The sequence below is a fragment of the Ochotona curzoniae genome, unplaced genomic scaffold, assembly GCF_017591425.1.
Source record: "Ochotona curzoniae isolate NIBS_2020 unplaced genomic scaffold, NIBS_Ocur_1.0 contig_3819, whole genome shotgun sequence".
NCBI classification, from domain to species: domain Eukaryota; kingdom Metazoa; phylum Chordata; class Mammalia; order Lagomorpha; family Ochotonidae; genus Ochotona; species Ochotona curzoniae.
Window position 1 is genome coordinate 33,643,090 of NW_024466004.1, and position 26,852 is coordinate 33,669,941.

At 39.0% G+C, this 26,852-nt stretch overlaps 1 protein-coding gene across 2 annotated transcripts in view; it reads left to right on the plus strand.

The window, feature by feature from the left end:
* Positions 1-26,852, plus strand: part of BCKDHB (branched chain keto acid dehydrogenase E1 subunit beta) — a 219,629-nt gene that overhangs the window by 14,884 nt on the left and 177,893 nt on the right. For both annotated transcript variants that reach the window (XM_040983676.1, XM_040983677.1), the window contains exon 3: positions 2,339-2,407. In XM_040983676.1, coding sequence (XP_040839610.1) covers positions 2,339-2,407 — 69 coding nt within the window. The remainder of the gene's footprint in view (positions 1-2,338; positions 2,408-26,852) is intronic.

Here is a 26,852-nt window from a genome sequence, read left to right on the forward strand (position 1 = left end):
AGGGAATAACTTGATCCATTATACAGCAATATCAGCCCTAAATTTATAAGAGAATTTTGAAAACAATTTTAATATTGAATATTTACTTTTATTTATTTGAAAGAGAGAAGCAGAGACAGAAAGAAGGAATGAAGGAGAGAGAGAGAGAAAAGAGGAGAGGAGGAGAAGAGAGAGAAAGAGATCTTTTATGCATTGATTTATTCCCCAAATGGCTGCAATGGCTGGGCTGGGCTAGGGCAAAACCAGGAGTCTAGAATGCCAGCCAGGTGCCCTATGTGGGTGGTAGGGGCCCATGTAATTGGGCTATCTTTTGCTCTTTCCCCAGCTTCATTACCGGGGAGTTAGTTCTAAAGAAGAGCAGCAGTTTCACTCATTGGGGCACAACATTGGCACCCTAAGTTTGTATTTTAATTTATTTTCAGTGAACTTTCTGAGACTCCTTAGTAACCACTCCACTGTGCTATAGAACACTAGAGCTTGTTCCATTTCTGTGTGTATTGTGTCCATTAGCCGACCTTTCTCTCTTTGCCTTCCATCCTTGCCCTTTCTGAGACAGATAGACTTTTAAAAGAAAGTTTTATTTCAGCATTATGTTTCTGATCCAAGGTGGTGGGCCTGCTTCTGCTGACAGCATTCTTGTTGGTAGTGTCTCAAGGATGTCACTTGGTGAAATACAGGGAGAACTTGTATGTTCTGTGGTCTCTCTTCTCATAAAGTCACCAGAATTCCCTCATGAGGGTTCCACCTTTCTGACTTTATCTAATTCTAGTTAACTCCTAAGGGATCCACCTCTAAGTGCAACAGTTAAATTAAGTTTGTACCTAGCAGTAGAAACTCAGTGGGAATGAAATTGAAATTATAGCTTAGAAATATTTGAGAGAAACATTCCAACTATATTCAATAATATGTGTGTGTATCTATATATATATATATATACATTTGTACACTTCCAGTTGTGTGTGAATATACTCCCCCCCCCCCGCCGACACATACACACACTTCCAAAAGTTCATAGAGGAATGGAATTAAACAATAATGTGCATTTGGGCCCGGCGTGGTGGCGCAGTGGTTAAGGTCCTCACCTTGCATGCCCGGGATCCCACATAGGCGCCGGTTCTATCCCGGCAGCCCCACTTTCCTTCCAGCTCCCTGCCTGTGGCCTGGGAAAGCAGTCGAGGACGGCCCAAAGCTTTGGGAACCTGCACCCACGTGGGAGACCCGGAAGAGGCTCCTGGCTTCGGATTGGCATAGCATCGGCCGTTGCGGTCGCCTGGGGAGTGAATCATCAGACGGAAGATCTTCCTCTCTGTCTCTCCTCTCTGTATATCTGCCTTTCCAATAAAAAATAATCAAAATAAATCTTTTAAAAAAAACAATAATGTGCATTTTCCAGGAACTTTTGAAGAACTGTCATATTTACTATGTCATGGGCTTCCACTTGAGAATCTGCAGTTCTAAGGTTAAGTGAAAATGATACTGTTTTTTAGGGAGAATTGAGAGCTAGACTAGGGAGTGATTAATCTTGATTTGTTTTGAATACTCTCTGAGTGTGCTTGAGCCAGGCGACTGAATTCCAACAGAGACTGGTGAGTCATTTTCTCGAGGTCTGCAAAACCACTACATGCATCGGAGTCCAGCTCTCCAAATACTTTGTTTTATTTTCTCTTCTTGCTGTAGAGCTCCTCTAAACTTCCACTCATACCATTCTTCATTCTGTTCACACTGTCCCACCATACTTGCCTCTTTACCGTGTTAGACCCTCTGTATCCCTTTTTCATTTCTGATCCCTTCCTTTGGCCTGGGATGTTTGACCTTCAGCTCTTCAGATGGCTGACTTACAATATACTCTATGGGGAAAACCAGGGAAAAATCATGAGCCCATAGCCGGGAATATGAGCCATGGTTCTGACTTGGCAAATCAGTTTACTATTTTTTAGACTCATTTTCTCTATGGGTAAAAAAAATGAGATTACAGGTCAGTGGTTCTCTCTTGCAATTAATTTGTACCCTTGAACTGCTATTGTCTATACCCCATAGCTTTAACAATGACTGGAAGACATACCACTGTCATAGTGGTATGTTTTTATATGTGAGTCAGCTGTTATCCAATGAACTGTGGTGCTGTCATATTGTTACATTGCACAGGAAAGGTCTGTACAAGCAAAGATGTATTTAAGCTGAGAAGTCAACTATGTCAAAATTGAGAAATATTGATCTTGATCTATGATATATTTCTATTTTATGATTCAAAGTGTAAATATTTATGTTACTTATTTCTCATTGCTAATATTATCTAGGGATTGCTAAATAATTGTGTTACTTAACCATTGTTTTACAGTAATATTTGGAGAAGATGTTGCCTTTGGTGGAGTCTTTAGATGTACTGTTGGCTTGCGAGACAAATATGGTGAGTTAGTGTCTATATGAATCATATTCCCTTGGGAATTTTACTTAAAGATCTTAAAAATATAAAATACACCTGCTAAATTATTTGTTGTAGTCTTCTTACATCTATTTCTTTTCCCCAGTCACCAACAGACTTCTTTGGCTTAGATTTCTCCATTGATGTTTTAATTCTCTCATCTTCTGATCCATCTCATATTATACATATTATGGATTCCAAAATTATTTTCATTTGTTTATCATGTTACTTGTCCAAAAGCACTTGGTTACTTCTTGGTCATTCATGACTATCTGCCTAACCATTTTAATTCTATTGCTTCCACTTCAAGATTTTGCCTGTTTTTCTCCATTAAAAATCTATACATATGTATACACACACGTAGATACGTATGTATGTATGTATGTATTTTTTTGGTGGTGTTAGGGAGTGGGAGGAGACTTTTTTTTTAAAGAATTGGCTTCTAAGACTGTGGATGTTGGCAAGTTTATAGTATAGGCTGGCAAGCTGCAAACTCAGGCCGAGGTTCTTTGTTCAGTCTTGAATTCCTTAAATTGATTGGATAAGGCTCATGCACATTGTGAAAGGTATTCAGCATTACTCAAAGTCTACTGAATTAAAAGTTAATCATATTTAAAAAGATACTTTCATAGCAACAACTTTATCTGTGACCGAAGAACAGAGTACTTTGGTCTGGCCAAGTTAACATTGAGAGTTAACCCTCATCATATAACTTTTTTACTACTTTGATCCTGGTTGTTGTGTGTCCTTTGTTTGGTATGTGATTGATTTCCACCAATTGCTTTTACTGGTTTTGTTTGACTCAGAATCCTCAGCATGCCTGTGGCCTATAGCCTACCTTGCTCACAGATAGAAGAGTAAAGAGCTTCTTGGTTTTAAAAAATTTTATTATTATTTTTGTTATCATTTTATGATACAGTTCCATAGATCCTGGGATTTCCCTTGCCTCCTGCCCATATTCCATCCCCTACACTGAATTTTCCCATATTATTGTAATAGTGTAGTTCTTCATAAACTGTCATAAGTCTATGATTGTGGGCATGGACAATGGCAGAGAGTCCCGCATTCCTACCGTCAAGATATATTTAACAGATTTATTGGGAGTCTATCTTTGATTTGAAAGTAGAGATGCATACTGCATTGTATCCTCACATCTGGATATGATAGTCTCCATTTCACAGTTACTATACATTCCCTTAAGTGAAAAGCCACAGAACAAAATCAACAGGAAGAAAAATGGAAATTTACAATGCCATGAAGTTAAATAAGATGCTACTGAATATGATAGTCTTCATTACATAGTTACTGTACATTCCCTTAACTGAAAAGCCACAAAACAAAATCAGGAAGAAAAAAAGGAAATTAAAAACTCCATGAAGTTAAATGACATGCTACGGAATGACTAATGTGTCGCTGAAGAAATGAAAAAGAAAATGAAGAACCTTCTTGAAGAAAATGATGCTACTGTATGATCTATGAGACAGTAAAGAATTTAATGAGAAAAAAATCAATGAACACCCTATTGCTAAAATGGCAGGAGCATATTACCACCTATTTATATTAACACTGAATATAAATGACTCATCAAATGTCATGAGTTAGTAGAGTGGATAAAAAAAACCCCATCTATTTGTTGCCTACAGAAGACACATCTTACCAACAAAGTTCAGTGGAAACTATAGCTCATGGATTTTGATGTTTTTGTTTTAGTTTCAGGTCTTTTTGATTAAAAAAAATTGTGTCTTTTTCCATTGATACTGAGATTATATTATAGTTGAATCCAAGAAATTATAGCCTTTTCTGTTTTACTTAGCAGAGACTTTCAGATTTTTGTCTTCATTTTTAAATTTATTTTCCTTTACTTTTAAAAGATTGATTTAAAAGGCATATATGTGTGTATGTATGTGTGTGCATATCTATATATCTATGTATCTATTTATCTATCTATCTACCTATTTATCCATCTATAGAGAGATTTTCTATCTGTTCGTATGACTACAAGAGCCAAGGCTATGCTAGGCCAGAACCAGATGGAGCTGAGAAGTCCATTTGGGTCTCCCATATGGGCAATATGTGTTACCTGTGTTCTGTTGCCTTCCCAGAAATATTACCAGGGAGATGATTTGCATATTGGATGCTAGCATTGCAGGTGACAGCTTAACCTGATGTGCTATAACACCAGCTACTCTTTTCCATATTTACAAAGTTGTGTTCCTGTTCTCTCTCCTGCTTGTCTGTTTCTAAGAGCAGTCTAGCATTGAGATTATTGGGTAAATGAATATCTTTCCTACTCATTGAGACATTTACAGACTTGTAGATTTTTTTCACCTCATTGAAGTTTGTTTTAATGGTTCTCAAAATGCTGTGATAGATTTTTGAATAAGTTATTTCCATTAAAAGTGACTAATTTTTAAAACTAGTAACATATAAATGTGATATGTTTACCCTGATTTGGACATACTGTATGCGTATTCTGACATACTACATGTTACCCTGTAAATATGTACACTTTTTATGTATCATAAAAATAAAATTAAAAAGAAGATGCTAACTTGGAAAAAGAGGCTATAAAATAGTTATGCACAATGTGAACAGGTATTATTTGTTGCAACTATGAACAAATACTGAAAGGAAATGCACCAGATTATTCTCAGTGGCTCTTTGGTGTACGGCCATACCACCCCGAATGCGCCCAACCTCGTCTCAGGGGGCTCTTTGGATTGTTTGTACCCTTCCCAAAAGGAAAAAAAAATATTAAAAAAGGTATAAAATCCTCCAAAAATGCCTTCATAACAAAAACTTAAAACTCTCTCTCTCTCTCTCACACACACACACACACACACACACACTCTCCACAAAACATTCTCCCTTCATTCTGGAGGTTTTACTGTATATAGTAATTATTAACCAGTCATTTACAATTAAACTTTAGTGGTCACTGACTATGACTGGAATGGCTGGTGTTAGGGATAATACTTCTTTAGGCTTCTGAGCTTTCTGGGTAGTTCCTCCTTGTCTATTGCCTTGATGAATCCTGCAGCATTGTCTGTTTTCTATTATAAGCAGCAAAATAACCCAGAGGGAGTATTCAGAGAAGATCTGAACACCCATGGGCTGGCTAGGAACCATGTTCATGATGGCAGCATTAACAGTTTTCAAGAATTTAGGTCTTTCTTCCAGCTTTTTAACAGGAAGATGATCAATCTTTCAGCTCAGCAAACTTGCAAACAATGTGAGCCATGTGATGGTGCAGTACAGAGTCACAGCCAGGACTGATGTGGCTTGGGTACTTAGGGTAACTACCTTAGCAGTGAAGCCAGCTGCTTCTACTGGTGTGCCGTTTTTGCCGATCCCAGTCACATTGCCATGATAAATAGCTTTGACAGACACATTCCTGATGTACAAATCTACATTGTTATAAGGGAGAGCTTTGCTCAGAACTTCATGGTGCATTTCAGTGGACTTTTAATTTCAGTTGTGACATTTTTATTTAGTGTGACAAGGTAAATGCCACACTGGAATTCAGAACAACAGTCTTCACTTGGACTGCAATGGATACTGTCACCACCAATTGTGTAGACATCTTGTAGGCACAGACACAGAGGCTTGGCATTTAGCTTAGTTTGGTTTAGGATGCAAAACAGAGCTTCAAGTAGTGTGGTTCCACTGGCATTGTCATCTTTACAGGTGGCTTTTTTTATTTGTTGAACCAAGTCACCAAGTCACGTGAACACTTGGCTCCAGCCTGTTGTCACCATTTCCACCAGAAATTAATACCGGTGCTTCTACATCAAGGAACTAACAATTTTTCTTAATGTAGGGGCTGACTTAGTGGTTTTTTTTTATAAGTCACCTGGCTCTAGTGTGGTTCAGGAAAATCTATTGTGTTAATACCAGTAATTGTTTCCTATCCAGTGTGTAAGCTAGAAAGCTATGCTGACGGTTCTACCTTTTTTTTTTTTTTGTAATATCAGCTTCACATTTACAATAGCAGCAGCATAAAGCTGGCAGCACAGCCAGCCTGAGGTGCCATAAGTCTCCGTGCCCCGGAGCCTCAGTGGCAGTCACACTGATGGTAGTCACATAATACTTGCCACCTCACATTTCCACAAGGTGTGCATTTTGATGCAACATTCATGCTCAGCATTCAGATTATGCAACCCCCCAGCCATTTTTGAGGACCTCTAGCGCATCTCAACAATGTGCTTCACAATTATTTCAGTGTTTATTATTGATCTCACCATGTTTTGTAGTAGTGCTGAGCTTATGTAATCATAAATACTGATAAAGAAACTAAGGAGAAATAAATGAGAAATATATATTAAAATGTTTTCTTGCATACCTAAAAATATCATGTGCCTTAAAAAAGAAAGGAGTTCTCTGCTGTTTTTTACACATAGGTCAGAAATTAAGAGCATTTTTTTATTATCTTTTTTAAGATTAAAATTATCCATAGTTACGATACTGAAGGTTAAGTTGATATAATTGAATATGTTGTGTTAAATGACAGAGCAATCCCTTCTTACGAGGGATTCATTTGCTTTCTGGGGAGAACTGTTGCTACTGAAACAGTTAGTCAGTAGGTGGCAGCCTTCACTTTGAAATGAGAACTATCCCTTTTGGCTTTGGACCAGAACTCTGGAACTGCCTCGGAGTATTTTATATTCTGTTGGAAGATGAGAGTTGAAGAATTGCTATCTACTATGTAACATTGTAAAGCTGAATACTACCAAATATTAAAAGAAGGGAACACTATAAAAAAGGAAGAAGCAGAGTGCCATTTTGTATCCTAGATGATCTTGATGGTGAGCATGGGTTTAGCATCCCTAAATGTGTCCTTTGACAGCATACTTTAATTACCTTAAAAATTAACTAGAAGATGTAGAATAGTTATTCAACAGATTGTGTACCACATGACAGCACTAAATTCTTCACATAGAGTGACGTATTGACTGAAGCAACAGTTTGGAACCAGAAGAATCCTAGGGAGGCAGAAGTTAGGAGAGGCAGATAAAGTAGTTGATCTGTAGGGCAGGGGGGTGTGCGATTTTATGTTGGATGCCACACATGCTTTCATTTAAATAGACAAACTGCTTCCACAAGTTATGCAAACTATTCTCACTGATGTGATTTTCTGTGTGAGAGATTTATACAGATAGGACTGTGGTATGTCAGGTTTAAGGTATGTTTTTAATTGATACTACTCTGTAGTGATATTCTTGTTGGGCTTGGGTTCTTGGCTACTCTATTGGAGGAAATGTAGGTGAGAAAGTAACAATGGAAAGGACTTACTGAGTTTGCCTACACACCCACACATCTGCTTTTTTCATGCGACTTGGTGTTTTTCCATTACTGTATTCATTCCTTTACACCACAAGTGCGGCTGTCATAGCAGCTTGGGAAAACTAATATAGCCACTTGCTTATTTTCCTATGTAAACATCACAGAAATTATAGGACCAGATACTTTAATACACAGGAATCAGGAAGGAAAATTGGGCTGGCATGTGGAGGAAGGGAATTTACTTCTGTAAGATGCCAATATTTGTGAGCTGACTTTAGAACTCGGGGTTCTTATTGGTAAAGGGAAGCAAAAGAACCAGTGGATCCCCATGGGTATTCCAGAGCACCTCTTTAGGTAATTCTGCTTTTGCTTCTGGTTTAAAGGGAGAAACGCAGGGTCTTCATGCTCTGATTCCCTTTATGCTTACAGATGCTGTGAATATGACACTTTGTCTTATCTTGCAAACATGGACTGCCATAGGCATTTAGTTTATCTTAAGAAATTCCTTTTCCTGAATAGTGAGTTTAAATTTTGAGACTGAAAGCAAAATCTTTTCACCAATAATCTCTTATACTCACATGGATTTTAAAATTAACATCTTTAGAAGAGATAAGGCAGAGGGACTGAAAAAGAGACAGAGGGAAGAGAAGAAGAGAATGAGAAAAGGACAGAAATGTTCCGATTGCTGGCTTGCTCTCTAAATGGCTGTGGTAGCCAGGTTTGGGCTAGGCTGCAGCCGAGAGCCAGGACCTCTGTCCCGAGCAGAGGTTTGGTTTCTGGGCAGTTAAATTTATATTACTGGAAAGAAATCGGCTAGAACACAGGATTGCTTGGGAGAATGGAATACAAGGTTTATTCTCCTAGTTAAATTCTATTGACTTTTGACTTAAAAGTTGCCTGAGTTTCCAGATATAGATTTTAAGATATCTGTTTTAGAAATATAGAATGAAAATGAATCTTAATGTGTTGGTATAAACTTCTTCTTCTATTGTACTTATTTTTAGAAAAGATTATTAGTACATTTAAGTAATTTTGTTTAATTGCTTCTGGTATTAGGTTTCTTTGTTTTCTAGAAATAACATAGAATAGATACAAACATTTTGAATATGCCTTGTTTCCTATTCCAGTGCTCTTTTACTTATTTGTTTATCTTTAAAGATTCATTTTATTTATTTAAAAGGCAGAATTACAGAGAGAGAAAGGGGAAAAGAGAGAGAGAGAGAGAGAGAGAGAGACACACACACACACACATCTTCTATTGCAGGTTTATTCCCCAAGTGGCCGAAATGGTTGTTCCTGTACCAGGCCATCCATAGCTAGGAGCCAGGAGCTTCTTCTGGGTCTCTCATGTGGGTGAATTAACCCACACTCTTATTCTATCCTCTGCTGCTTTTCCACACACATTAGCAGGGAGCTGAATTGGAAGTGGAACAGCAGGGACTCAATTCTGGGGGAGATTCTATGACAAAATGTTGGCCCCAGTGCTCTTAAAAGTTGTGGTAAGACGTGTAATATAAAGTTAACTATTTTCACCATTAAAAAAAAAGATTTATTTTTATTTTAATTGGAAAGTCAGATATACAGAGAGGAGGAGAGACAGAGGAAGATCTTCCATCCATTGATTCATTCCCTAAGTAGCTGCAACGGCTGGAGCTGTGCCCATCAGAAGCCAGGAACCTGGAGGCTCTTTCTGGTCTCCCAGGCATGTACAGGGTTCCAAGGCCCTGGGCCATCCTTGACTGCTTTCCCAGGCCATGAGCAGGGAGCTGGATGGAAAGGTGGGCTCCCAGGATTAGATCTGGCACCCATATGAGATCCCAGAGTGTTCAGGGAGAGGACTTTAGCCACTGGGCTACCGCACTGGGCCCTATTTTAAACAATTTAGAAAAACCTGATTTTTATTGGAAAGAAAGATTTTATAGAGAAAAGGAAGAACAGAGAGAAAGATCTTCCATCACTGGTTTACTTCCCAAATACATGCCTTAGAGATGAGCTGTGATCTGAAGCTAGGGGCCAGGAGCTTCTTCTTAGTCTCCTACGTGGCTGTCCTCTAATGCTTTCCCAGGCCATGGTTGGATGGGGAGTGGAGCAGCCAGGACATGAACCAGCATCCAAATGGGAAGCTAGTGCTGGCAGGCAGCAGGTTAGTCAATCAAATCATCATCCTATCCTCCATTTTAGCTAATTTTTTTTTAAAGATTATTGGGCATAGCAGCTGAAATGGGAAGAGACAGGGGAAGAGGGAGAGAGAGAGAGACAGGGACCAATCTTTCATTTGTGGGCTCACTCCCCGGATGACCTCAATAGCCAGGTCTGGGCCAGGTTAAAGCCAAGTGCCAGAAAGTCCTTCCTGATCTCCCAAGTCGGTGGCAGGGGCTCAGTTACTTGGGCCACCTTCTCATACCTTGCCAGTCACAGCAGCAGGAAGCTGAATCAGAAGCAGATCATCCAGGACTCAAACTGGCACTTCAACATGGGATGCTCGTGTTGTAATCTGTGCTTAATCTGCTGTCCTATGATGCTGGCCTCTTTTACTGTTTTAAAGTTTACTGAGAAGTAAACTTTACTTAAACATCACCACTGTCGTTTTCCAGATTAATATTATTCTTTTTAATTTTGCAGAACAAGAAGAACTAAAAAATACCCATCAAGCAATAACTCTCCATTCTGCCTTTACCAGATCTTGGCAACCACCATCCTTTCTGTCTTTGAATTTGTTTGCTCTAGGCACCTCATATAAATGGTACTGATATTTGCCCTTTGGTGACTCACTTACATCATTGTGTTGTCTTCAAGACTTATCTATGTTGGAGCATGTGGCAACAATTTTCTTTCTTTTTAATAATAGCGAATAGTAGGCTATTGTGTGTGTTTAATGTTTTTGTTTACTTAGCTATCAGTAGACACTTGGGTTGATTTTGCTTTTTGGCTGCTGTGAATCTGGGCCTACACATGCCTGCTTTCAGTTGTGAAATGTAGAGTTGGACTCATTTTCTTATTTCAAAACTTACAGCAAAGCTCTGGTAATCAGTGTGGTGGGATGGTAGGGATAGTAGGGGAATGCCTTTGGCACCTGGTGGATAGAGACTAAGGTTGCTGCTCCTGACCATCCTCACAGGACAGTCATCAGCACTGAGATTCAGAAACCTGATCTAGTCCATTTCTACAAAAGGTACAACTGAAATTTGAAGAGGTTACTCTGATCAGGTTGCTTAATGGATGAGTCACTTGTTTATAAACAAACAAACACAAACAAAAATTGATAAGAGATGCAAAGAATTCAAATAGATCAAAGCTCAAGGGTTTTGATTATTCATGAACTCACTAATAGAAACCCATATTAAAAAAAAGTTTGAACAAAATCTCCTTTCATGAGCAAGAGTTTTTGAATGTATTAAGTTGTTCTGCGGTGGCAGCTGTTGCTTATTATTTTTTCCCTTAATTGATTAAACAATAAGTGTTAGTGCTGCCAACAGGTGTTCTTTTTGACATTTTAAGCATCAGTCAGAACGTAATGCCCTTAAGCCAGTTTTTCTCGACCTTTTCTGACAATAGCATGCTTTTAACATTTTGAGCTGTGAGCGGCAACAGGGGTTTAGGCGATAAGCTTGGATTAAAATGGCCAGGAACAATGGCATTATAGGTAATTATTGTCAGAAAGTATAAAATTGATTATTTTGAAACCTTACAATAAAGAACTGGAAAATGAAGCTGTGTTTTGTTAGAATATAAAATCTAATATAAAAGAGTGAAAGATTCTTTTTGTTTTTTTCAAGTATGAAACTTGTTATACATATTGAATATTTTAAGAACATTTAGACAATAGTGATAAATCATGTTTTTCAGATCTGGTGTTGAATGTGCTAGAAATTCTTTACCTTGGTACCTTAAACAAAGAGAAGACATAGGCTTTTTCTTCAGTAGTTAGAATTTCTTGATATACTAGATACTATTTTATTTTTGACAGCTTAATTTCTAATTTTTGCACATTGAAGCCCATGATCTAGTACTTTTCCTTTTCTATGTATTCAGAATTGCCTCCTATTTAATTAGGATGTAATCTTTGAGTCATAAGGCTTTTCTTTTTCCTTTAAACTTGACGTTTTGGGGCCTGGTGCAGGAGACTAGTGGTTAAAGTCCTTGCCTTGAATGTACCGCGATCTCATATGGGCACCAGATCTAATTCTGGCAGTCCTACTTCCCATCCAGCTCTCTGCTCATGGCATGGGAAAGCAGTTGAGGATGGTCCAGGGCCTTGGAACCCTGAACATGCCTGGGTGACGTGGAAGAAGCACCAGGCTTCTGAGCTCAGATCAGCTCAGCTCCGGCCATTGTAGCGATGTGGGGAGCAAACCCTCAGATGGAGGATATTTCTCTTTGTATCTCCTCTCTGAATATCTACTTGTCCAATAAAAATAACTAAAAATTTTATTTATTTTTGTTGGAAAGATTCACAAAAAGAAGGAGAGACAGAGAAGGATCTTCCATCTGCTATCTCACTCCCCAAGTGGCTGCAATGGATACAGGATCCCAAGGCTTTGGGCTGCTCTCCACTACTTTCCCAGGTTATAAGCAGGGAGCTGGCAGGGAAGTAAAATAGCAGGGACATGAACTGGTACCCATGTGGGATCCTGGCTCATGCAAGGCAAGGAACTTACCCATAGGCTATTATGCTGGGCACCCCTCTAACCTCCTCTCCCTCACCCCCCGCAAAATTTTTAAAAAGCCACTTATCATTTTGGTGTCTCCACAGAAAAGAAGGAATTCAGCAGGCTTTGTGACCTTCCAAGCCAGACGTTTGTTGATCCACCAGTGTTACAAAACACATTGGGTGGTGAACTATTCTTGCTTAGTGATTTGACTGTTGAATAAAATGGACTTCTTACATTTATCACTAAATCTTAGTTGTCTTAGGACAACTAATTCATTATTTTATTTGGCTAATAGATGACACTTTGACAAATGTTACTATATATATATATATATATATATATATGTATGTATTTTTTTTTAAACCAAGTTATATACAATGTGTGCCCCTTTGGCTAAGAATCATTTACTTATAAGTTCGAAAAGCAAAGTACTTCATAAATGCTTATTTCAAAGTTTGTTGGACTTTACATAAGAAAATGGATTTCAATTGAATCTCTGAACCATAAAAACAGATTTGGAATTAGATATTATCAGTAGTTTTTTTCCACTTAGTCCCATGCATTTGGTGGAAAATTTAGATGAGTGAATTGGTCTCATGGTACGGCAGTGATGAAAGCATCAGTTTAAAAATACTTAATTTCTGTTGGCATTCCTTCCAATTGGTGAAATTCTAGGAGCTTTTAATGAATTAGAGTTGTGTTTGTCTAAAGAAGATGGTGAAGTTATTGGTTAGTTCAAAAATAGCTGTGTACATGGTGGGATAAGAAGATACTTATGCAGTGCTATTGTATTTTATCACTAGTGTTGTTTCTGCCAAATTTGTGGCTATGCACAGAATGGATTCTTGTGTACCTCGATACAATGTGCAAACATGGCACAGAAGAAAGGAAAATTTAATACATAATCTTCATTGGTATAGTGAATGAAAATTTTAAAAAAGCAGAGCTGTGTGTAAAATGAATATGAACATATTCTCTGAGGACAGCCATGCCACAAAAGAGAGGGAGGGAGAACAAACAGCTATTGTTTATGTTGCGAGACTCCAGGATATAGTCAGTGGTCATGAACGGATATTGACCATTAGGTCATAGAAGATGACCAGTCTGATGGACTGCCCTCTGCAATTATAATCCATCACTGTGCTACACTTTTTTGTATATTGATTATCTTTTATTTTTGGTCAGATTAAAAAAAAAACAGTTTACTATGCTACATATTAGATCTTGATATCATTTTTAACACCAAAGGTATGAACTGTTTATACAGAGTTCTCATTGTTTTGTGCCTTTTTTTTGCTAATGTGATGCTGCCAAAGTGCATCAGCACAAAATTGATTTTCTATAAACATCCTTCATGTATGTGAAAATGTCAAAATTTTTCTATAAGGTAGCAGTTGCCCTTGCTGTGTATCTGTGTTTGTGAAAAAGATAAAATTTGCTGAGAGCTCTTTGGATGACTGCATAGACAATGGTGACTCATTGTGGTTTTAGATTAGTCACACTAAAAGATCTAGCCCATTTGTCAGATAACCACAGCTGTAAAGTGGGATGTGCCCCATTACCAACTATAGTGTTATGTGTTTATATGTTTCACTTTTTGACCTATTAGTTTATTCCTCTGGTTCATCTGCTTAGCTGTTATGCAGTTGTTAATATGCTTGAACATATGATTGCAAAAGCACCTATGCTAAAATGCCTATTTTATTATGTCAAGTGCCTTGTGTTTGTAATGTCAGTTTTCATGTTTCTCACATTAATGTCTTTTAAAAAAATGTAAGTAGGTATATTTTAAAAAGCTCAAGATAATTTCTTCCAAAATTATGTTTTTGGGATTTTGGGACTTTGATCTTTCAATTTCAGTGTTTGGGATTGTGATCCAAATATGATATCATCACTTACCTGAAAATCCTAGTTATCTTTGGAAATGTATAGTTTATTGTATAGTCAGTTATTTGGTGCCTTTAGTTCTGACTTGGAATTCTACACTAGCGTGTTTAGTGTACTTGCAAAATCACATAATGATAATAATTAGATTTCCTAGGAAAAATGGTTTTCCAGTCAGACTAGGGGTAGCCAGTAAAAATAGCCCTGCAGAGAGGACAGCATTCATGTCATGTGCCAAATGTTTGTTGAGTGAGACCTCCTGTGTAAAAGTCACAGAGGCTTGGGGCACAGTACTTAATTTTCTGTTCCTGTTTAACATAGATGAGATTGCTCAATTGCTTTGATTGGCAGAGTTGATGAAGGATCAGTTAGGTAGGTTGGCAAATATCATGTTCTAAGAAATCATTTGGGAAACTTGTTAGACAAAAAGTTTTCGGTTTCCTGATGAGCAGCTACACCCAAAGGCAGCCTCAGCAATGGAGTGCCTGACCTTCTGTGGCATCTTGCCATCCTAACCCCTGTTCTCCTGGCTACCAGCCATAGTGGTGGCTTGTGGCCAGTCATAAATTAGCTAAAAGATTCTTATTCTGTAGTTTGCTTCTAGAAACTGAAACATCTTGAGTATTAAGGAAACTTTTCTCAGTTTCTTTTTTTTTCCTTTTGCTTTCTAATAATAAATTTATTTAATTTTTGATGATGTTTACACAATCAAGAAGGATATAAGCCCATGTGGCCCACTGATTAGTGTGAGGCTATTCAAGGAATGAGAGAAAGTGGGTGATACAACTGTTTCCAATCTTCTTTTTCTTTGTGTATCTAAAGAAAGTGTAGAGAGAAGGGGCGAGGTCTAATCCCAGGAGCCCAACTGCATTAGTACCCTGCAATGGGGGATGGTCTCCAGATGTCATCCCATGGTTACCGTTGTGTAGCATGTTTCGGGGGCACTGCTCAAATGGTTTTGCTATTCTGAGATGCTGTTAATTTTGTTGCTCCAAGGTTGAGGAAATCCTTCCAAGGTCTGTTGGTTGACATAACTCTACTTTAGAGTCTCCACTCTCCTAGATACTCGCTGTCAAACTTGGCCAGGAGAGCTGTCCAATTTGTTGTGTCCTCCATGGTACAAATAGACATCCTCTTCAGGTCTCAATGAACTGGTTATCATGTCTCCCATGTGCAACTGGGCATACAGTCTGCTGCACAGGCTTCAGCAACCAAGTGGACCCAGCTCTGACACATATCAGATCACATATCCTGTGATTTTCACCGTGGTTGGAGTTCTGAGTTCAGTGATCCAGTTGGGAGTTCTCTGAAGAGGCCTCAGCAAAGGTGACCTCAGATCTGACTCCTCTGTGTTAGCCAGTGTGAGGTCTGGCTCAGTTTGTCACCCACATTAGCCTACACATGCACTGGTGGTTGCGCTTGTCCAGTTTCTTCTGTCCCCATCCTCGTATATTACATCACCCAATGGATGCTGAAACCCAGCCCATCCCTGGCCACCATACTCTTGGCCTTCACACACACCAGCGAGAATTGCAGCCTAACTGGGGTAACCCCCACTAGGTCCAGTCTCAGCTCTGTGTCCCTGTGCGTGCCAGTGCGTTCAATAGACTGGTCCAATCTGTTTCACATCACTTGGTTCTTTCACACATCACTGGGTCTTAGAGCTTAGCTCTGCCTGATCAACTCCACTATCCAGCTCACACTGATTCTAGTGGGTATCTCTGCCTGTCTAGCCAGGCCTACCCCAGCTTTGGTTCCCATGCTCACCAATGGAAGCTATGGCCCATCAGAGCAGTGTCCACAGTTTTCTTATTAGGCCCATTCCCAGTCCCAGATCTTCACTTTCCAGGTGGTTCTGTGGTCTAGCCTAACAAGATTTGCTCCCTGCTAGCCTATGCTGCGGCAAAGCCCAGCCAGTCTGCAGTTACTATGGCTCATGTACACACCAGTGAATATGGTCACTTAGCTCAGCCTGGCTTTTCTCCTGGCTCTTCCCCTAATCCAGTTCATATGCAGGCCAGCTGTTTTGTAGCTATGCCCAACCCAAACGCCCAGCTTTCACACTCAACTACAAGAGTAATGTCCCAGCAGGAGAGCCCCTTGTACCCACCAGGTCTCACATGCACTGGTGGGTGCTGCAGTCCAGTCTGGCATGGCCCGTCTCACCTCAGCATTTTCTGGTGGGTGCTGTAGCCTGTCAAGACCTGCTTACCGCTAGTTCCAGCTCATATTAGTAGGTGCTACAGCTTAGCCCAGGCCCAGCCAGCCCCCAGTCCTGGCCCTGATGTGAACTGGATGGTGTTGCAATCCTGCCTGTCCTGTCCTGCAGCCCATCCTGGTTCTCAGAACTGCCAGTGGGTGTTTTCACTTGAGCACATGTATGGCAGCAGGTACTGTGACCTGGCCTGATTTGGGCTGTTCCTAGCCTTGGTCCTTGCACTCATCTGCAGGTACTGCTTCTTGACAGAGGAGTTCCCCAGGCTCTATCAGGCTACCTCCCAGTTACAGATCTCACACGCAACATTGGGTTCTTGGGCTTCTCTGATTTGGCCCACCTCCTGTCCTGGCAGGAACAGTGGCCTTGCCTGACCAGCCCACATCCATTTTGGCTCTTACTGTTGGGTGTCACAGCTCATACTTGCCTGGCCCACCCCTAGACCCAGATTTAGCAGGTGCCAAAACCAACCCTGCTTATCCTACACCTATCCTGACGCATGCGAGTACCAGCAGGTGCTGGAGCCCAACCCAGTCTGGCACACTTCAGATTCAGTCTATACCCATATCAAGGAATGCTACAGCAATGTCCGGCCCAGTTCACCATCCACCATTCTCTTAGTTTCTTGGCTGGAAATTCCTTTAATCTATCTTCTTTTCTTATCTTTGCCGGCTTGGAATTCAGTAAAAACAGAAACATTTATTAGACAAGAGGGAGTATACACAAATCCAATTTTATATTCTTTTTTTAAAAAATTCATTTTATTTATTAATTTATTTTATTACATTGCATTATGTGACACAATTTTTCATATTCTTAATTAGTAAATATCCTGTCGACAATGAATTTGAGCATTCACTTTCCAAATGGCCACAACTGCCAGGACTGGGTCAGGCCAAAGGGAGGAATTAAGTGCTTCATCCAGGTCTTCCACATGGAGATAGAGGCTCATGGACTTGGGGCATCATATGCTGCTTTCCCTTTAGCAGAGAACTAGATCAGAAGTGGAACAGTTGGGACTGAAACTGGCACCCTGATGGAATGCTGGCATTGCAGATGATGGCTTAATCAGTTATAGCACAATAGCAGCTCCAATTATATTTGTCTTGAAACAGCAGAGATTGCTCAAAACTGTAAATGAAACTGATTGCTTTAAGAACATTGTAATTCTTTAGCAGAGGAAGAAAGGGAGCATATTAAATGCCATAGATGCGTTCTATTTATTCAAATTTAAATTAAATTTAAAGGAAAGTTTATTGATGTTCTCAACAAATCATTAATTCCAGTGAGCCAACTCAGCCTTTTATGTGAAGAAAGTTCTCTTATTTTGACAAAGACTGTATAGTTTCTGTCTCATAGAACCATTTGGGCATTTGACTTTTAATTATTCTGTACATGTATATTAAAGAAGGTTACAGCTCTGCTCATGATATATAACTTACTTTTTAAAATAAAGATGCTTTCAGTCATTTTAAAAAATAAGATGTGCTTATTTTTTATTGGAAAAGCAGATTTACAGATTTAGAGAAAGATCTCCTATCTGCTGTTTTACTCCCCAAGTGGCCTCAGCCGCTGGAACAGAGCTGATCCGAAGCCAGGAGCCAGGAGCCAGGAGCCAGGAGCCAGGAGCCAGGAGCCAGGAGCCAGGAGTCAGGAGCCAGGAGCCTCCTCCGGGTCTCCCATGTGGGTACAGGGTCCCAAGACTTTGGGCCTTTTTTGACTGCTTTCCTAGACCACAAGCAGTAAGCTAGAAGGGAAGTGGAGCAGCTGGAACATGAACTGGCTCCCATATGGGATCCTGCTGCATGCAAGAGGAGGATTTAGCCAATGAGCCATCTTGCCAGGCCCAATGTATAACTGTTTAAAGGAGACCATTTTTGGCTTCTTTTTTTGTCATATAATTACTGTGTTAGTAGTGTTCTTTCTTGTTGTTTCATTCATCTCATGATATCCGGAGGGTGGATAAGTATCAGTGGGGAGTATCTGACCTACCTATTCTCTGATGCTTTCACTTAGACATTTAGAAGCAGGAGTGAGTCAAATCATTTCATTGATGCATGTCCCTTGTTTGGCTCTGCTGAATTAGCATTATTTGCCCCTATATTTGTTTTATACTATTTCTTTTAAAAAATATTTATTTATTTCTATTGGAAAGTCAGATACACAGAGAGGAGGAGAGGCAGAGAGGAAGATCTTCCATCCATTGATTTTCTCCTCAAGTAACTGCGATGGCCGGAGCTAAGCCGATCTGAAGCCAGGAGCCCAGAGCCTCTGGTTCTTCCATGTGGGTATAGGGTCCCAAAGCCTTGGGCTGTCCTCGACTGCCATCCCAGGCCACAAGCAGGGAGCTGGATGGGAAGTGGGGCTGCTGGGACCAGAATCAGTGCCTATGTGGGATCCTGGTGCACCCAAGGAGAGGACTTTAGCTGCTAGACTACTGTGCTAGACCCTATACTATTTCTTAAGTTATGGGACAGAAGGGGACTTGCTCTCAGGGTCAGCCACCATGACATTGAAAGATTGTGTTAAAATAAATTTTCAGAGAAACTTTTTCTTAGTTCTTCCAGCTTGAGTGAAACTTAGCTTGTCAGTATTCATTTGTTTCAGGGAGTAAGAGGGTGCCTATTGCATAGTTTTTTACTACTTAAAGTTCTTTTTTCAGCAGTTTAATGGTATTGTCTTGGCTATTTTCATCCTACCTTTGAGTTCATGTAGAATAAACTCCCTGTACCAAGGAAATACAGGATCTTTATTTTTGAGAGTTGTGCATCTTCGTTGGTTTGTAATTTTCAGTGGAGAACAGTCTAAGATGTTATGCTTTCTTTGCCCCATTTCTTTTTTTTTAATTTTGTGAAAGGGTTCTTCTAGTATTATTTAGATCTATTTTGTTCTCTCACTTCTGTTGAACTGCCAAAGGATTAGGCTCAGTTGTCTGCATTTGATCTATTTTCTCTCTTTCAGACTACCCGGTATCTGTTTTTTTTCTGGGTCCTTCTAATAGAGGCTTCAGAGGTGAGTCCATGTAAATGGACTGATGCTTTCTCCCACTTCTCCTAATTCTAAGACCCCTATTGATGGTGCAAGTCACATATACATCTGTGATCTCTGCCTTTGCAGTGTTAGGGGTGCTTGAGGAGGCTTGCCATTAACTTCCCCAAAAATTCCACCTCCTGCATACATCAAATCTAAGTACTAACATTAGGCTTGTAATGCAAATGTAAGTTAAAGACAAGCTGTCAGGCTTCAGTTTTCAACTGGAAAGATTTTCCTAAGCTTCCCCCATGTAGATAGGACTTTGTTGCTTGGCAACTTCATCCGTTTTGTTTGTTTGGGTTAGCTTTATAGGTTCTCTAGACCTGGAAGGCTGCCACTCATAGTCCTGGTTCCATTTACACATGTGATAAGATTGCTGGGGCAAGTGCTTGCAAATAGTAAAGGAACAAATAAGGCAGTGATGGGCTGAAGTACAATCAGTGCAGAAAGGCTTCCATTGACTGTTTCCATTCTCACATTGATTAGTAGACAAAGATGTGTGTGACTAATATGAAAATGTCACCAGCTGACTAGAAAAAAAATACCATGCAACTTTGTCTACATTGATGTACTTCTTTAGTGTTCCTAGGATCACTTGATTATTTTCCTGGTTGCAGAGACCAATTTATTAAGCCACAGAGTTTGTTGCAAATGCCATTCTAGGAAGGCAGATGTCTCCATTTTGTGTTTAAGCACAGAGCAAAGATAGGTAATCAAACTAGATATCCAGATAGCTGCAATTCCACCCAGCACTGCTTCCTGATCTGCCTATTTGTTGCAATGCTCCAGGAATTCTGAGTTACTGGTAGGGGGTCTAGCTGGGGCATTGTAGTTTAAAACCTCCAGGTGATACAAATGTACAGCCAAGATTGAGAACTACTGCTCTAGAAAGTATTAAAAATTTTAAGATATGGTTCCTGCCTTTAAGGAAATCATAGCATATTCAGAAGTCAAAGCAAAATTATATAGAAAGTAAAGCACAATGTAAAAATGAAATAACAATATAAACTTATGTAAGAAATGCTTGGAAATGTTGTTTCTTTTATTTAGGACAGAATTTAAATTATGAAGGTGGGATAGGTTTTGCACTCATAGTTTTGATAGAAAATGGTGGCTGTGATTTTTGGAAGGAGAGACAGTTGAACATATACATCTGCTTTTGTTTCTTCTCAAAGCCTGACTAAAATATCCAAAGTCTTCTTTTCTAAAGGGATTGAATCCAGGTGAATGGAGATCGTGGGACTTGAAACAGTATGAAGAAAATGTTGAATGGTGAGAATGAAAACCTTGATAAACCTGTGAAAGCAGAATCTGGAGTGGGCAATAGGGCAGCCATGAATGAGCGTGCTTACACCTATGATTTATTCAAAGGCCCTGCTCAAGGAGTGACAACACCAAATACCCCTTGGATTTGGGGTAAAGGGGGTAAAGGCTCTAGAATCATACCTGGTTAAAGGTCTCAGCTAGAGGAAGGATAGGATTGTGGGTGTAAGGAAAAGTAGTGTGGGAAGTATCATTATGTTCCTAAATCTGTATACATGAAGTGGATGAAATTTGTTCATCTTATATAAATAAGAAAATTAAATTAAAAAAATCAGAAACCACTAAAAAAAGTTGGGTGTAAATTCTCTATAGAGAGACAAAATACATGTGGCTGTTAGGGTGCCTGGGAAGTGTAGTATTTGTTTTGTGTGGATATGTGCTTAGCTAAAACTCTGGGTTCTGTTACAGTGTAAGAAGGGGAGAATTAATATCTAGGGATAATTGCTGTTGGACCTATGCTTATATGTACATGTATTTGATACCTTTAGTAGTGAAAATGATTGTGATGATAATCACCACAAACTGTTCAGTGCTATTTTTTTTTCTTTTATTCTCAGGGCCATTCTAAGAGCTTCATATGTGTATTAGTTTACCTAATGCGCAAGGATAATCTTGGGAAATTAGTCCTGTTACTATCTACTTTGTAGACATGAAAACTGATGCAGAAAGATATTAGACAGTTTCTCCAAGTTTTTCAGAGCTAAAACCAAGTAGGAGAAGGTGACAAATGAAGTGAGTAAATTGACAGTTTAGTATCTAACTATGGACATAGTATAGGGAAGTGAGAATGAAGACAAGAAGGGTTGGTGAGCCCGGAATGTTTAAACTCCAGTGTACATCAGAAGTATCTTAGAAGGCTTGTTAAATCGCAGATGTCTGGAGCCTATCCCCAGGATTTTTGATTCCATATGTCTCAGATGGGGGTCAGGAAGTTTTACTTGTGAAAGCTTTCCCTAATGTAAAATTTGTGATCAGAGTTTGAGAACCACTGTGTTAGTATTTGAGAGGTGCTGAGATTCTGAGTTGTGGCAGTAGGAATAATGAGCCAGGTAAGTTCATGCAGTATGACTTTGATTTGTGGAGAAGGATAGACCAAGGGCAATATTGGGACAGAAAAGCTCTGTTAAGTGTAGCTCTTCAGGCATTATTGGTGCCTTGCTGAGTCATTTAGAATAATCTTCATGATAAAGTAACGTCAGAAATATATTAGAGGACCAAGGCTTTGAGGGGATCTGATTAAATCCTGTAAAATAGAGAGTATAGGCAGATTTCTTTAACTTGGAGGAACTGAATTCCATTCTGTATCCCAGCTGAATTGTACTGGCCAAGTGATTTGGACCAAACCAAATGCTTTATGATACTTTCTGGCATTCCTTTGGTCTTGTGTTTAAAAGTGGACTTGGCATTAGCAAGAGAAAGAATCTATATCTGCTTTATTTCAAGTGAAACTCATTCTTCAGCATGTGTGTTTATTAGTTTCAGATCAACGTAGAAACCTTTCTTCCTGCCTGTATTCTTGTGTGTAGTGATCTTCAAGCTGGTTGCCTCCTGGGTTTTCTTGTGGATAATCAGAACATTAAGACTGGAACTTGAGTATTGCCACGTTGTGTTGGATATATTTTGGAGTTCCTCTTGCTACTGTCCCTAATGTTACCAGCACAAATCATGTCCCTGTCACATTTGTTTGGAATTACCATAATATTTTTCATCAAAATCTTAGCTCTCATTCTCCTTCCTAGTCTAATTCATATTACACACACACATGCACACACACACACACACACACACACACACACGTACTGTGAGCTTTAATAACACACTGTCTTCTCTGCCTCTTTTGCCTCTTTGCTTTTTTTTTTTTTTACCCTATCTCTGCCCCCTGAGAAAGCATCCCTGTCCACTTCAAAGCCAACCCATACCTCCAGACCCTGGGCATCTTCTTTACATTTTTATCACCTAGACATAATTATTTTTCATTGTCTTTGTTTTCATCCAGCACAGCATCTATACCACACTAGACTTTATTTTCTACCATTTACTTACTTATATGTATGATTCATCTTTATATCTGTCATGGTGATTATAATAGTGCCAAACTCTAAGACTGAGTGGATAAATGGAAGGATGAGGAGTAGTTGTCACGATTTAATATAAATAAATGAAATTAAGTGATGATTCATTAACTGACACAGTGTTGCATGTCATTGAATGACTTCAGATGGAATTTTCTAAAGCTATTGTGAGCGAGGCTTTAAGGTTCCTCTTCTAAAGAATAGTCAATTAACTTTGTCATCTCTTGATTATTCAGAATCTTTTTTTTTATTTCAATGAATTCTTGGATTTTTAATCATTTCCTAGGCATTTCATTGAACTGAATACAGTTCTTCATATGTGTGAGATGTCAGTGTTGCGGTCTTTTTGACAAGCTTATTAAGCATCAGTAGAAGACAATAAGGTTCTTCAAAATATTCATGGAGAGTAGACATTTGATGCCATGTGTAAGATGCTTTGTGGGACACCTGCAGCCCATATCAGAGTGCCTGGGTTCAAGTTCCAGCTCTGCTGTGGGTTCCAACTTCCTGCTGGTGGTCACCTTGGGGGGCAGCAGGTGAGGTTACTCAAGCACATGTATCCTTGACTGCTACAGTGAGAGATCTGCATTGAATTCCTGGCTCCTTGCTTTGACCAGGCTAGACTCTAGCTCCTGTGGGCACTTAGGGAATGATTCAGGGGATAAGAGATTTCTCCCTCTTCTTTTCAAATAAATATAATAAATACAAAATTAAGAAGAATATTCATGGAAAATATATATTATCTGAATATATAGGTATGAAATCTATGCATAGACCTCAGTATTTTTTTGTGATTTGAGAAAATTTTCTTTCAGTTCCATCCTCTAAGAAGTAAAGGAAGTATCCTCATACATACATTTATGTTTGATATACATAAATTCACATATATTTTACCAGAGATTAATGTGGGTCAGGTGTGTTTTCCACACAGTTGAATATTAGATGATTAGTAAAATCATTGAGTTAATTGATGATATTCACCCAATACTTCCTGCTTTTGATAAAATTGGTTGATGAATTTTCCAATTCTGCAGTCATTGCAGTGAAAATTACACAGGTAATGTGCATGGGTAATTAAATGGTAGAAGTAATGTATACAGTTGGCTGGGTATAATGAATTTTTAAGGAAGATACAGGTAGAATTATAAGCTACAAAAATTGTAAAACATTCTTGGACTTAGGATAATATGCTTCTCACAATTAGTGTGCTTTCTCTTTTCTAAATGCTAGTTTTTGGGAGTCTTTAACTGTACTGTTTTGGGGGCTGCCTAAGAGTCATCATGATGGCTGTGTCTGTAATTCTGCTGTTGTGGTCTGGGGTTTCCATTAGACTCTGTGGCAGTGAGATTTACATGTTCTTTAAAAGAGCAGATACATTTAGCAAATATTGTTTATTTTCTGGTTAAAGCTGACTCTTCCTTTTCTTGAGCTTTATCTTATTAATAGCTCTTCAATTTGGACTAAGAATTGGTTTAATGTCAACCTTCTCCTGTTTACCGAGGGAAAAGCTCATTTATTTTTCATGCTTCTTTGTCATGTTGTTCCCTTCGCTTCTGAGAAAAGGGCACCAACCTATTTAGATAGGGAAGTTTAGGCTATTTATAAAGCTAGGCAGGTTAATGGAAATTGACAGCTTGGTAATGTCCGCTTTGGTGAATGACGCACGTGGGCTGTAGATGATGTTGGCATGCTGTGCTCGCTTATAGTCAGCAATCAGCTGGAAGAATTGGTGTGCTTTGAGCTTTAGTGTTGACGTAGGTCCTGGGTACAGATATGTTTTAGGAAACATCTCATTTCCATATAAATGAAGGAAGATTAAAAAGAAAAATTTAGATGACTTGCCCTTACATTCCAGCCTTTATCAAAAGGATGAAGAAAATATTTCTGCTTTATGGAAAATCAGCTTTGGTTATAGTAAAGTGCTGTGAAATAGTTGCAGGTTTATTTAGAAATACTCCTTGTATTTTTTGGAATTTGTTTAATACCAGGTATATGTACATTTATTTAGAGCATACTTCTAAAAATTCTAATTCTTTAGTCTCTTTGTAGGGTTTAAATAGCTCTTAATTAAGAAATCTGTACAATCACATCAATAAACTTGTCAATTTGATTTTAATGAGAGAAACCATCTTTTGTTTGTAAATGATATAGCTGTGATTCTCACCCATTTTGAGCAAGACAGATTATTTATTTTAATAGTTGATATGTTTAAGAGAGAGAAAGAGATAGATAGTTAGAGAGATACAGATGTATTTTCCATTACAACTTCCTGAAGCAATTGGACTGGCCCAGCCAAAGTCAGGAACCTGTGTGGGATATAAGACACAGGTACTTAGACCATTAGCTACTGCCTCCCATGCTACAATAATCAGGAAGCTGGACTTCAGATCTGATCTAGGACTCGAACCCAGGCACTCGTATGTAAGATGCACACATCCCAAGTTACATCTTAACCATTGAGCTGAAATGCCTGTAAGATATGTTTAAAGATTAATTTGACTGAAATGAGCTTTTGTGTTTTTTTATTTTCAAGTGTAATTTTCTTTTTTAAATGTTTAAGAACCATATAGTACATAATCCCTAAACTCCAACATACAGAATAGTTTTTAATTTTTTTCCTTTTTAATAAGATGGTTTAAAAAGTGTGGGTTTTTTTCTCTCTCTCTTTCTCTTTTAAAGGATTTACTTATATTTATTTGTTTGAAAGGCAGTGCTAAAGGAGGAAAAGGGTGGTGGTGGCAGGGATTGCTCTGTCTTCCATCAGTTGGCTAGCTCCGCCACATGGCTGGGTTGGGGTCTAGGTTGAAATCAGGAGTCTGAAACTCCATTCAGGTCTCCCAAGGGGATGGGGTCTAAATACTGGGCCATCTTCCACAGCTTCCCCAGGTGCATTAGCTGGGAGCTGAATTGGAGGTGGAACAGCCAGGACTCAAACCAGTGCTCATACGGGGTTCTGGCATTGTAGGTCATAGCTTATACCGCTGTACCAAGATGCTGGCCCCAGAATTTTTTTCTCCTCAAGTCACAATGATGCTCACACACAACATTTCAGCTTATGTTCATGTGAAAACACTAGCTGGCAGTTTATTATTAGTTATACTATGTGTTCTGTGGGCCCACAGCCCTCATCAAAGTCAGGTTTGGGGCTCTGTGAATGCCAGCTGTGTTCTGCACCTTCAGGTTCATGCTGTTACTTTTGTTTATTACTGTGTCATAGCGACTTACTCAAGCATGATGGCAAACCACATACAGCACATAGCTCAAGCAGAAGGTTGTCAATTACTGGGCTTCTTGTTTATAGTTCTACTCTGTCCAGAGTGGTAATTCTCAGTACCTAATGACGAAGGCACAAGGAAATATGGTTGGTGTCTTTTCATGGTCTTGCTAATGGAACCTGATTTTCAATCACAGTTGCCCTGCTGCCAATACCTCTTGTGCCAATCATAAGAAGGTTCTCAACCAACAACTCTTTAATCCTGTGGATTCAATACTGTCTCTCAAACTCTGTCTCCTTTTAAATTTCCTTACCAGTATTATGATTACAGTTACGCAAGTAGAGAATGGTGATTCACATTTGATCTCGTTCTGCCTTTAAAGCTCATACTTTTTATTTATTTATTTATTTGAGAGATGGAGACAGGCAGACACACACACACATACATACACACACACCTTAAAATAATTTCCCTCCAATGTTTCATATTTTTAGTAGTTTCTAATTGGCAAATTGCTAACAGCATTTCAATTTCTTGAAAAATAAAATAATTATAAATTTTTAAGTACTAACATTTTTTATTTCATTCTGTAAGAGTTCTCTTGAGGTAAGTGTTTGGTACAGTGGTTAAGATGATATTTGGGATTCCCATAGCCCATATCAGAATGCTTGTGTTTGATTCCTGACTCTGCCTCTGATCCCAGGGCTCTGCCAATAGACACCCTGGGAGGTGGCAGTGATGTGTTGAATAGCT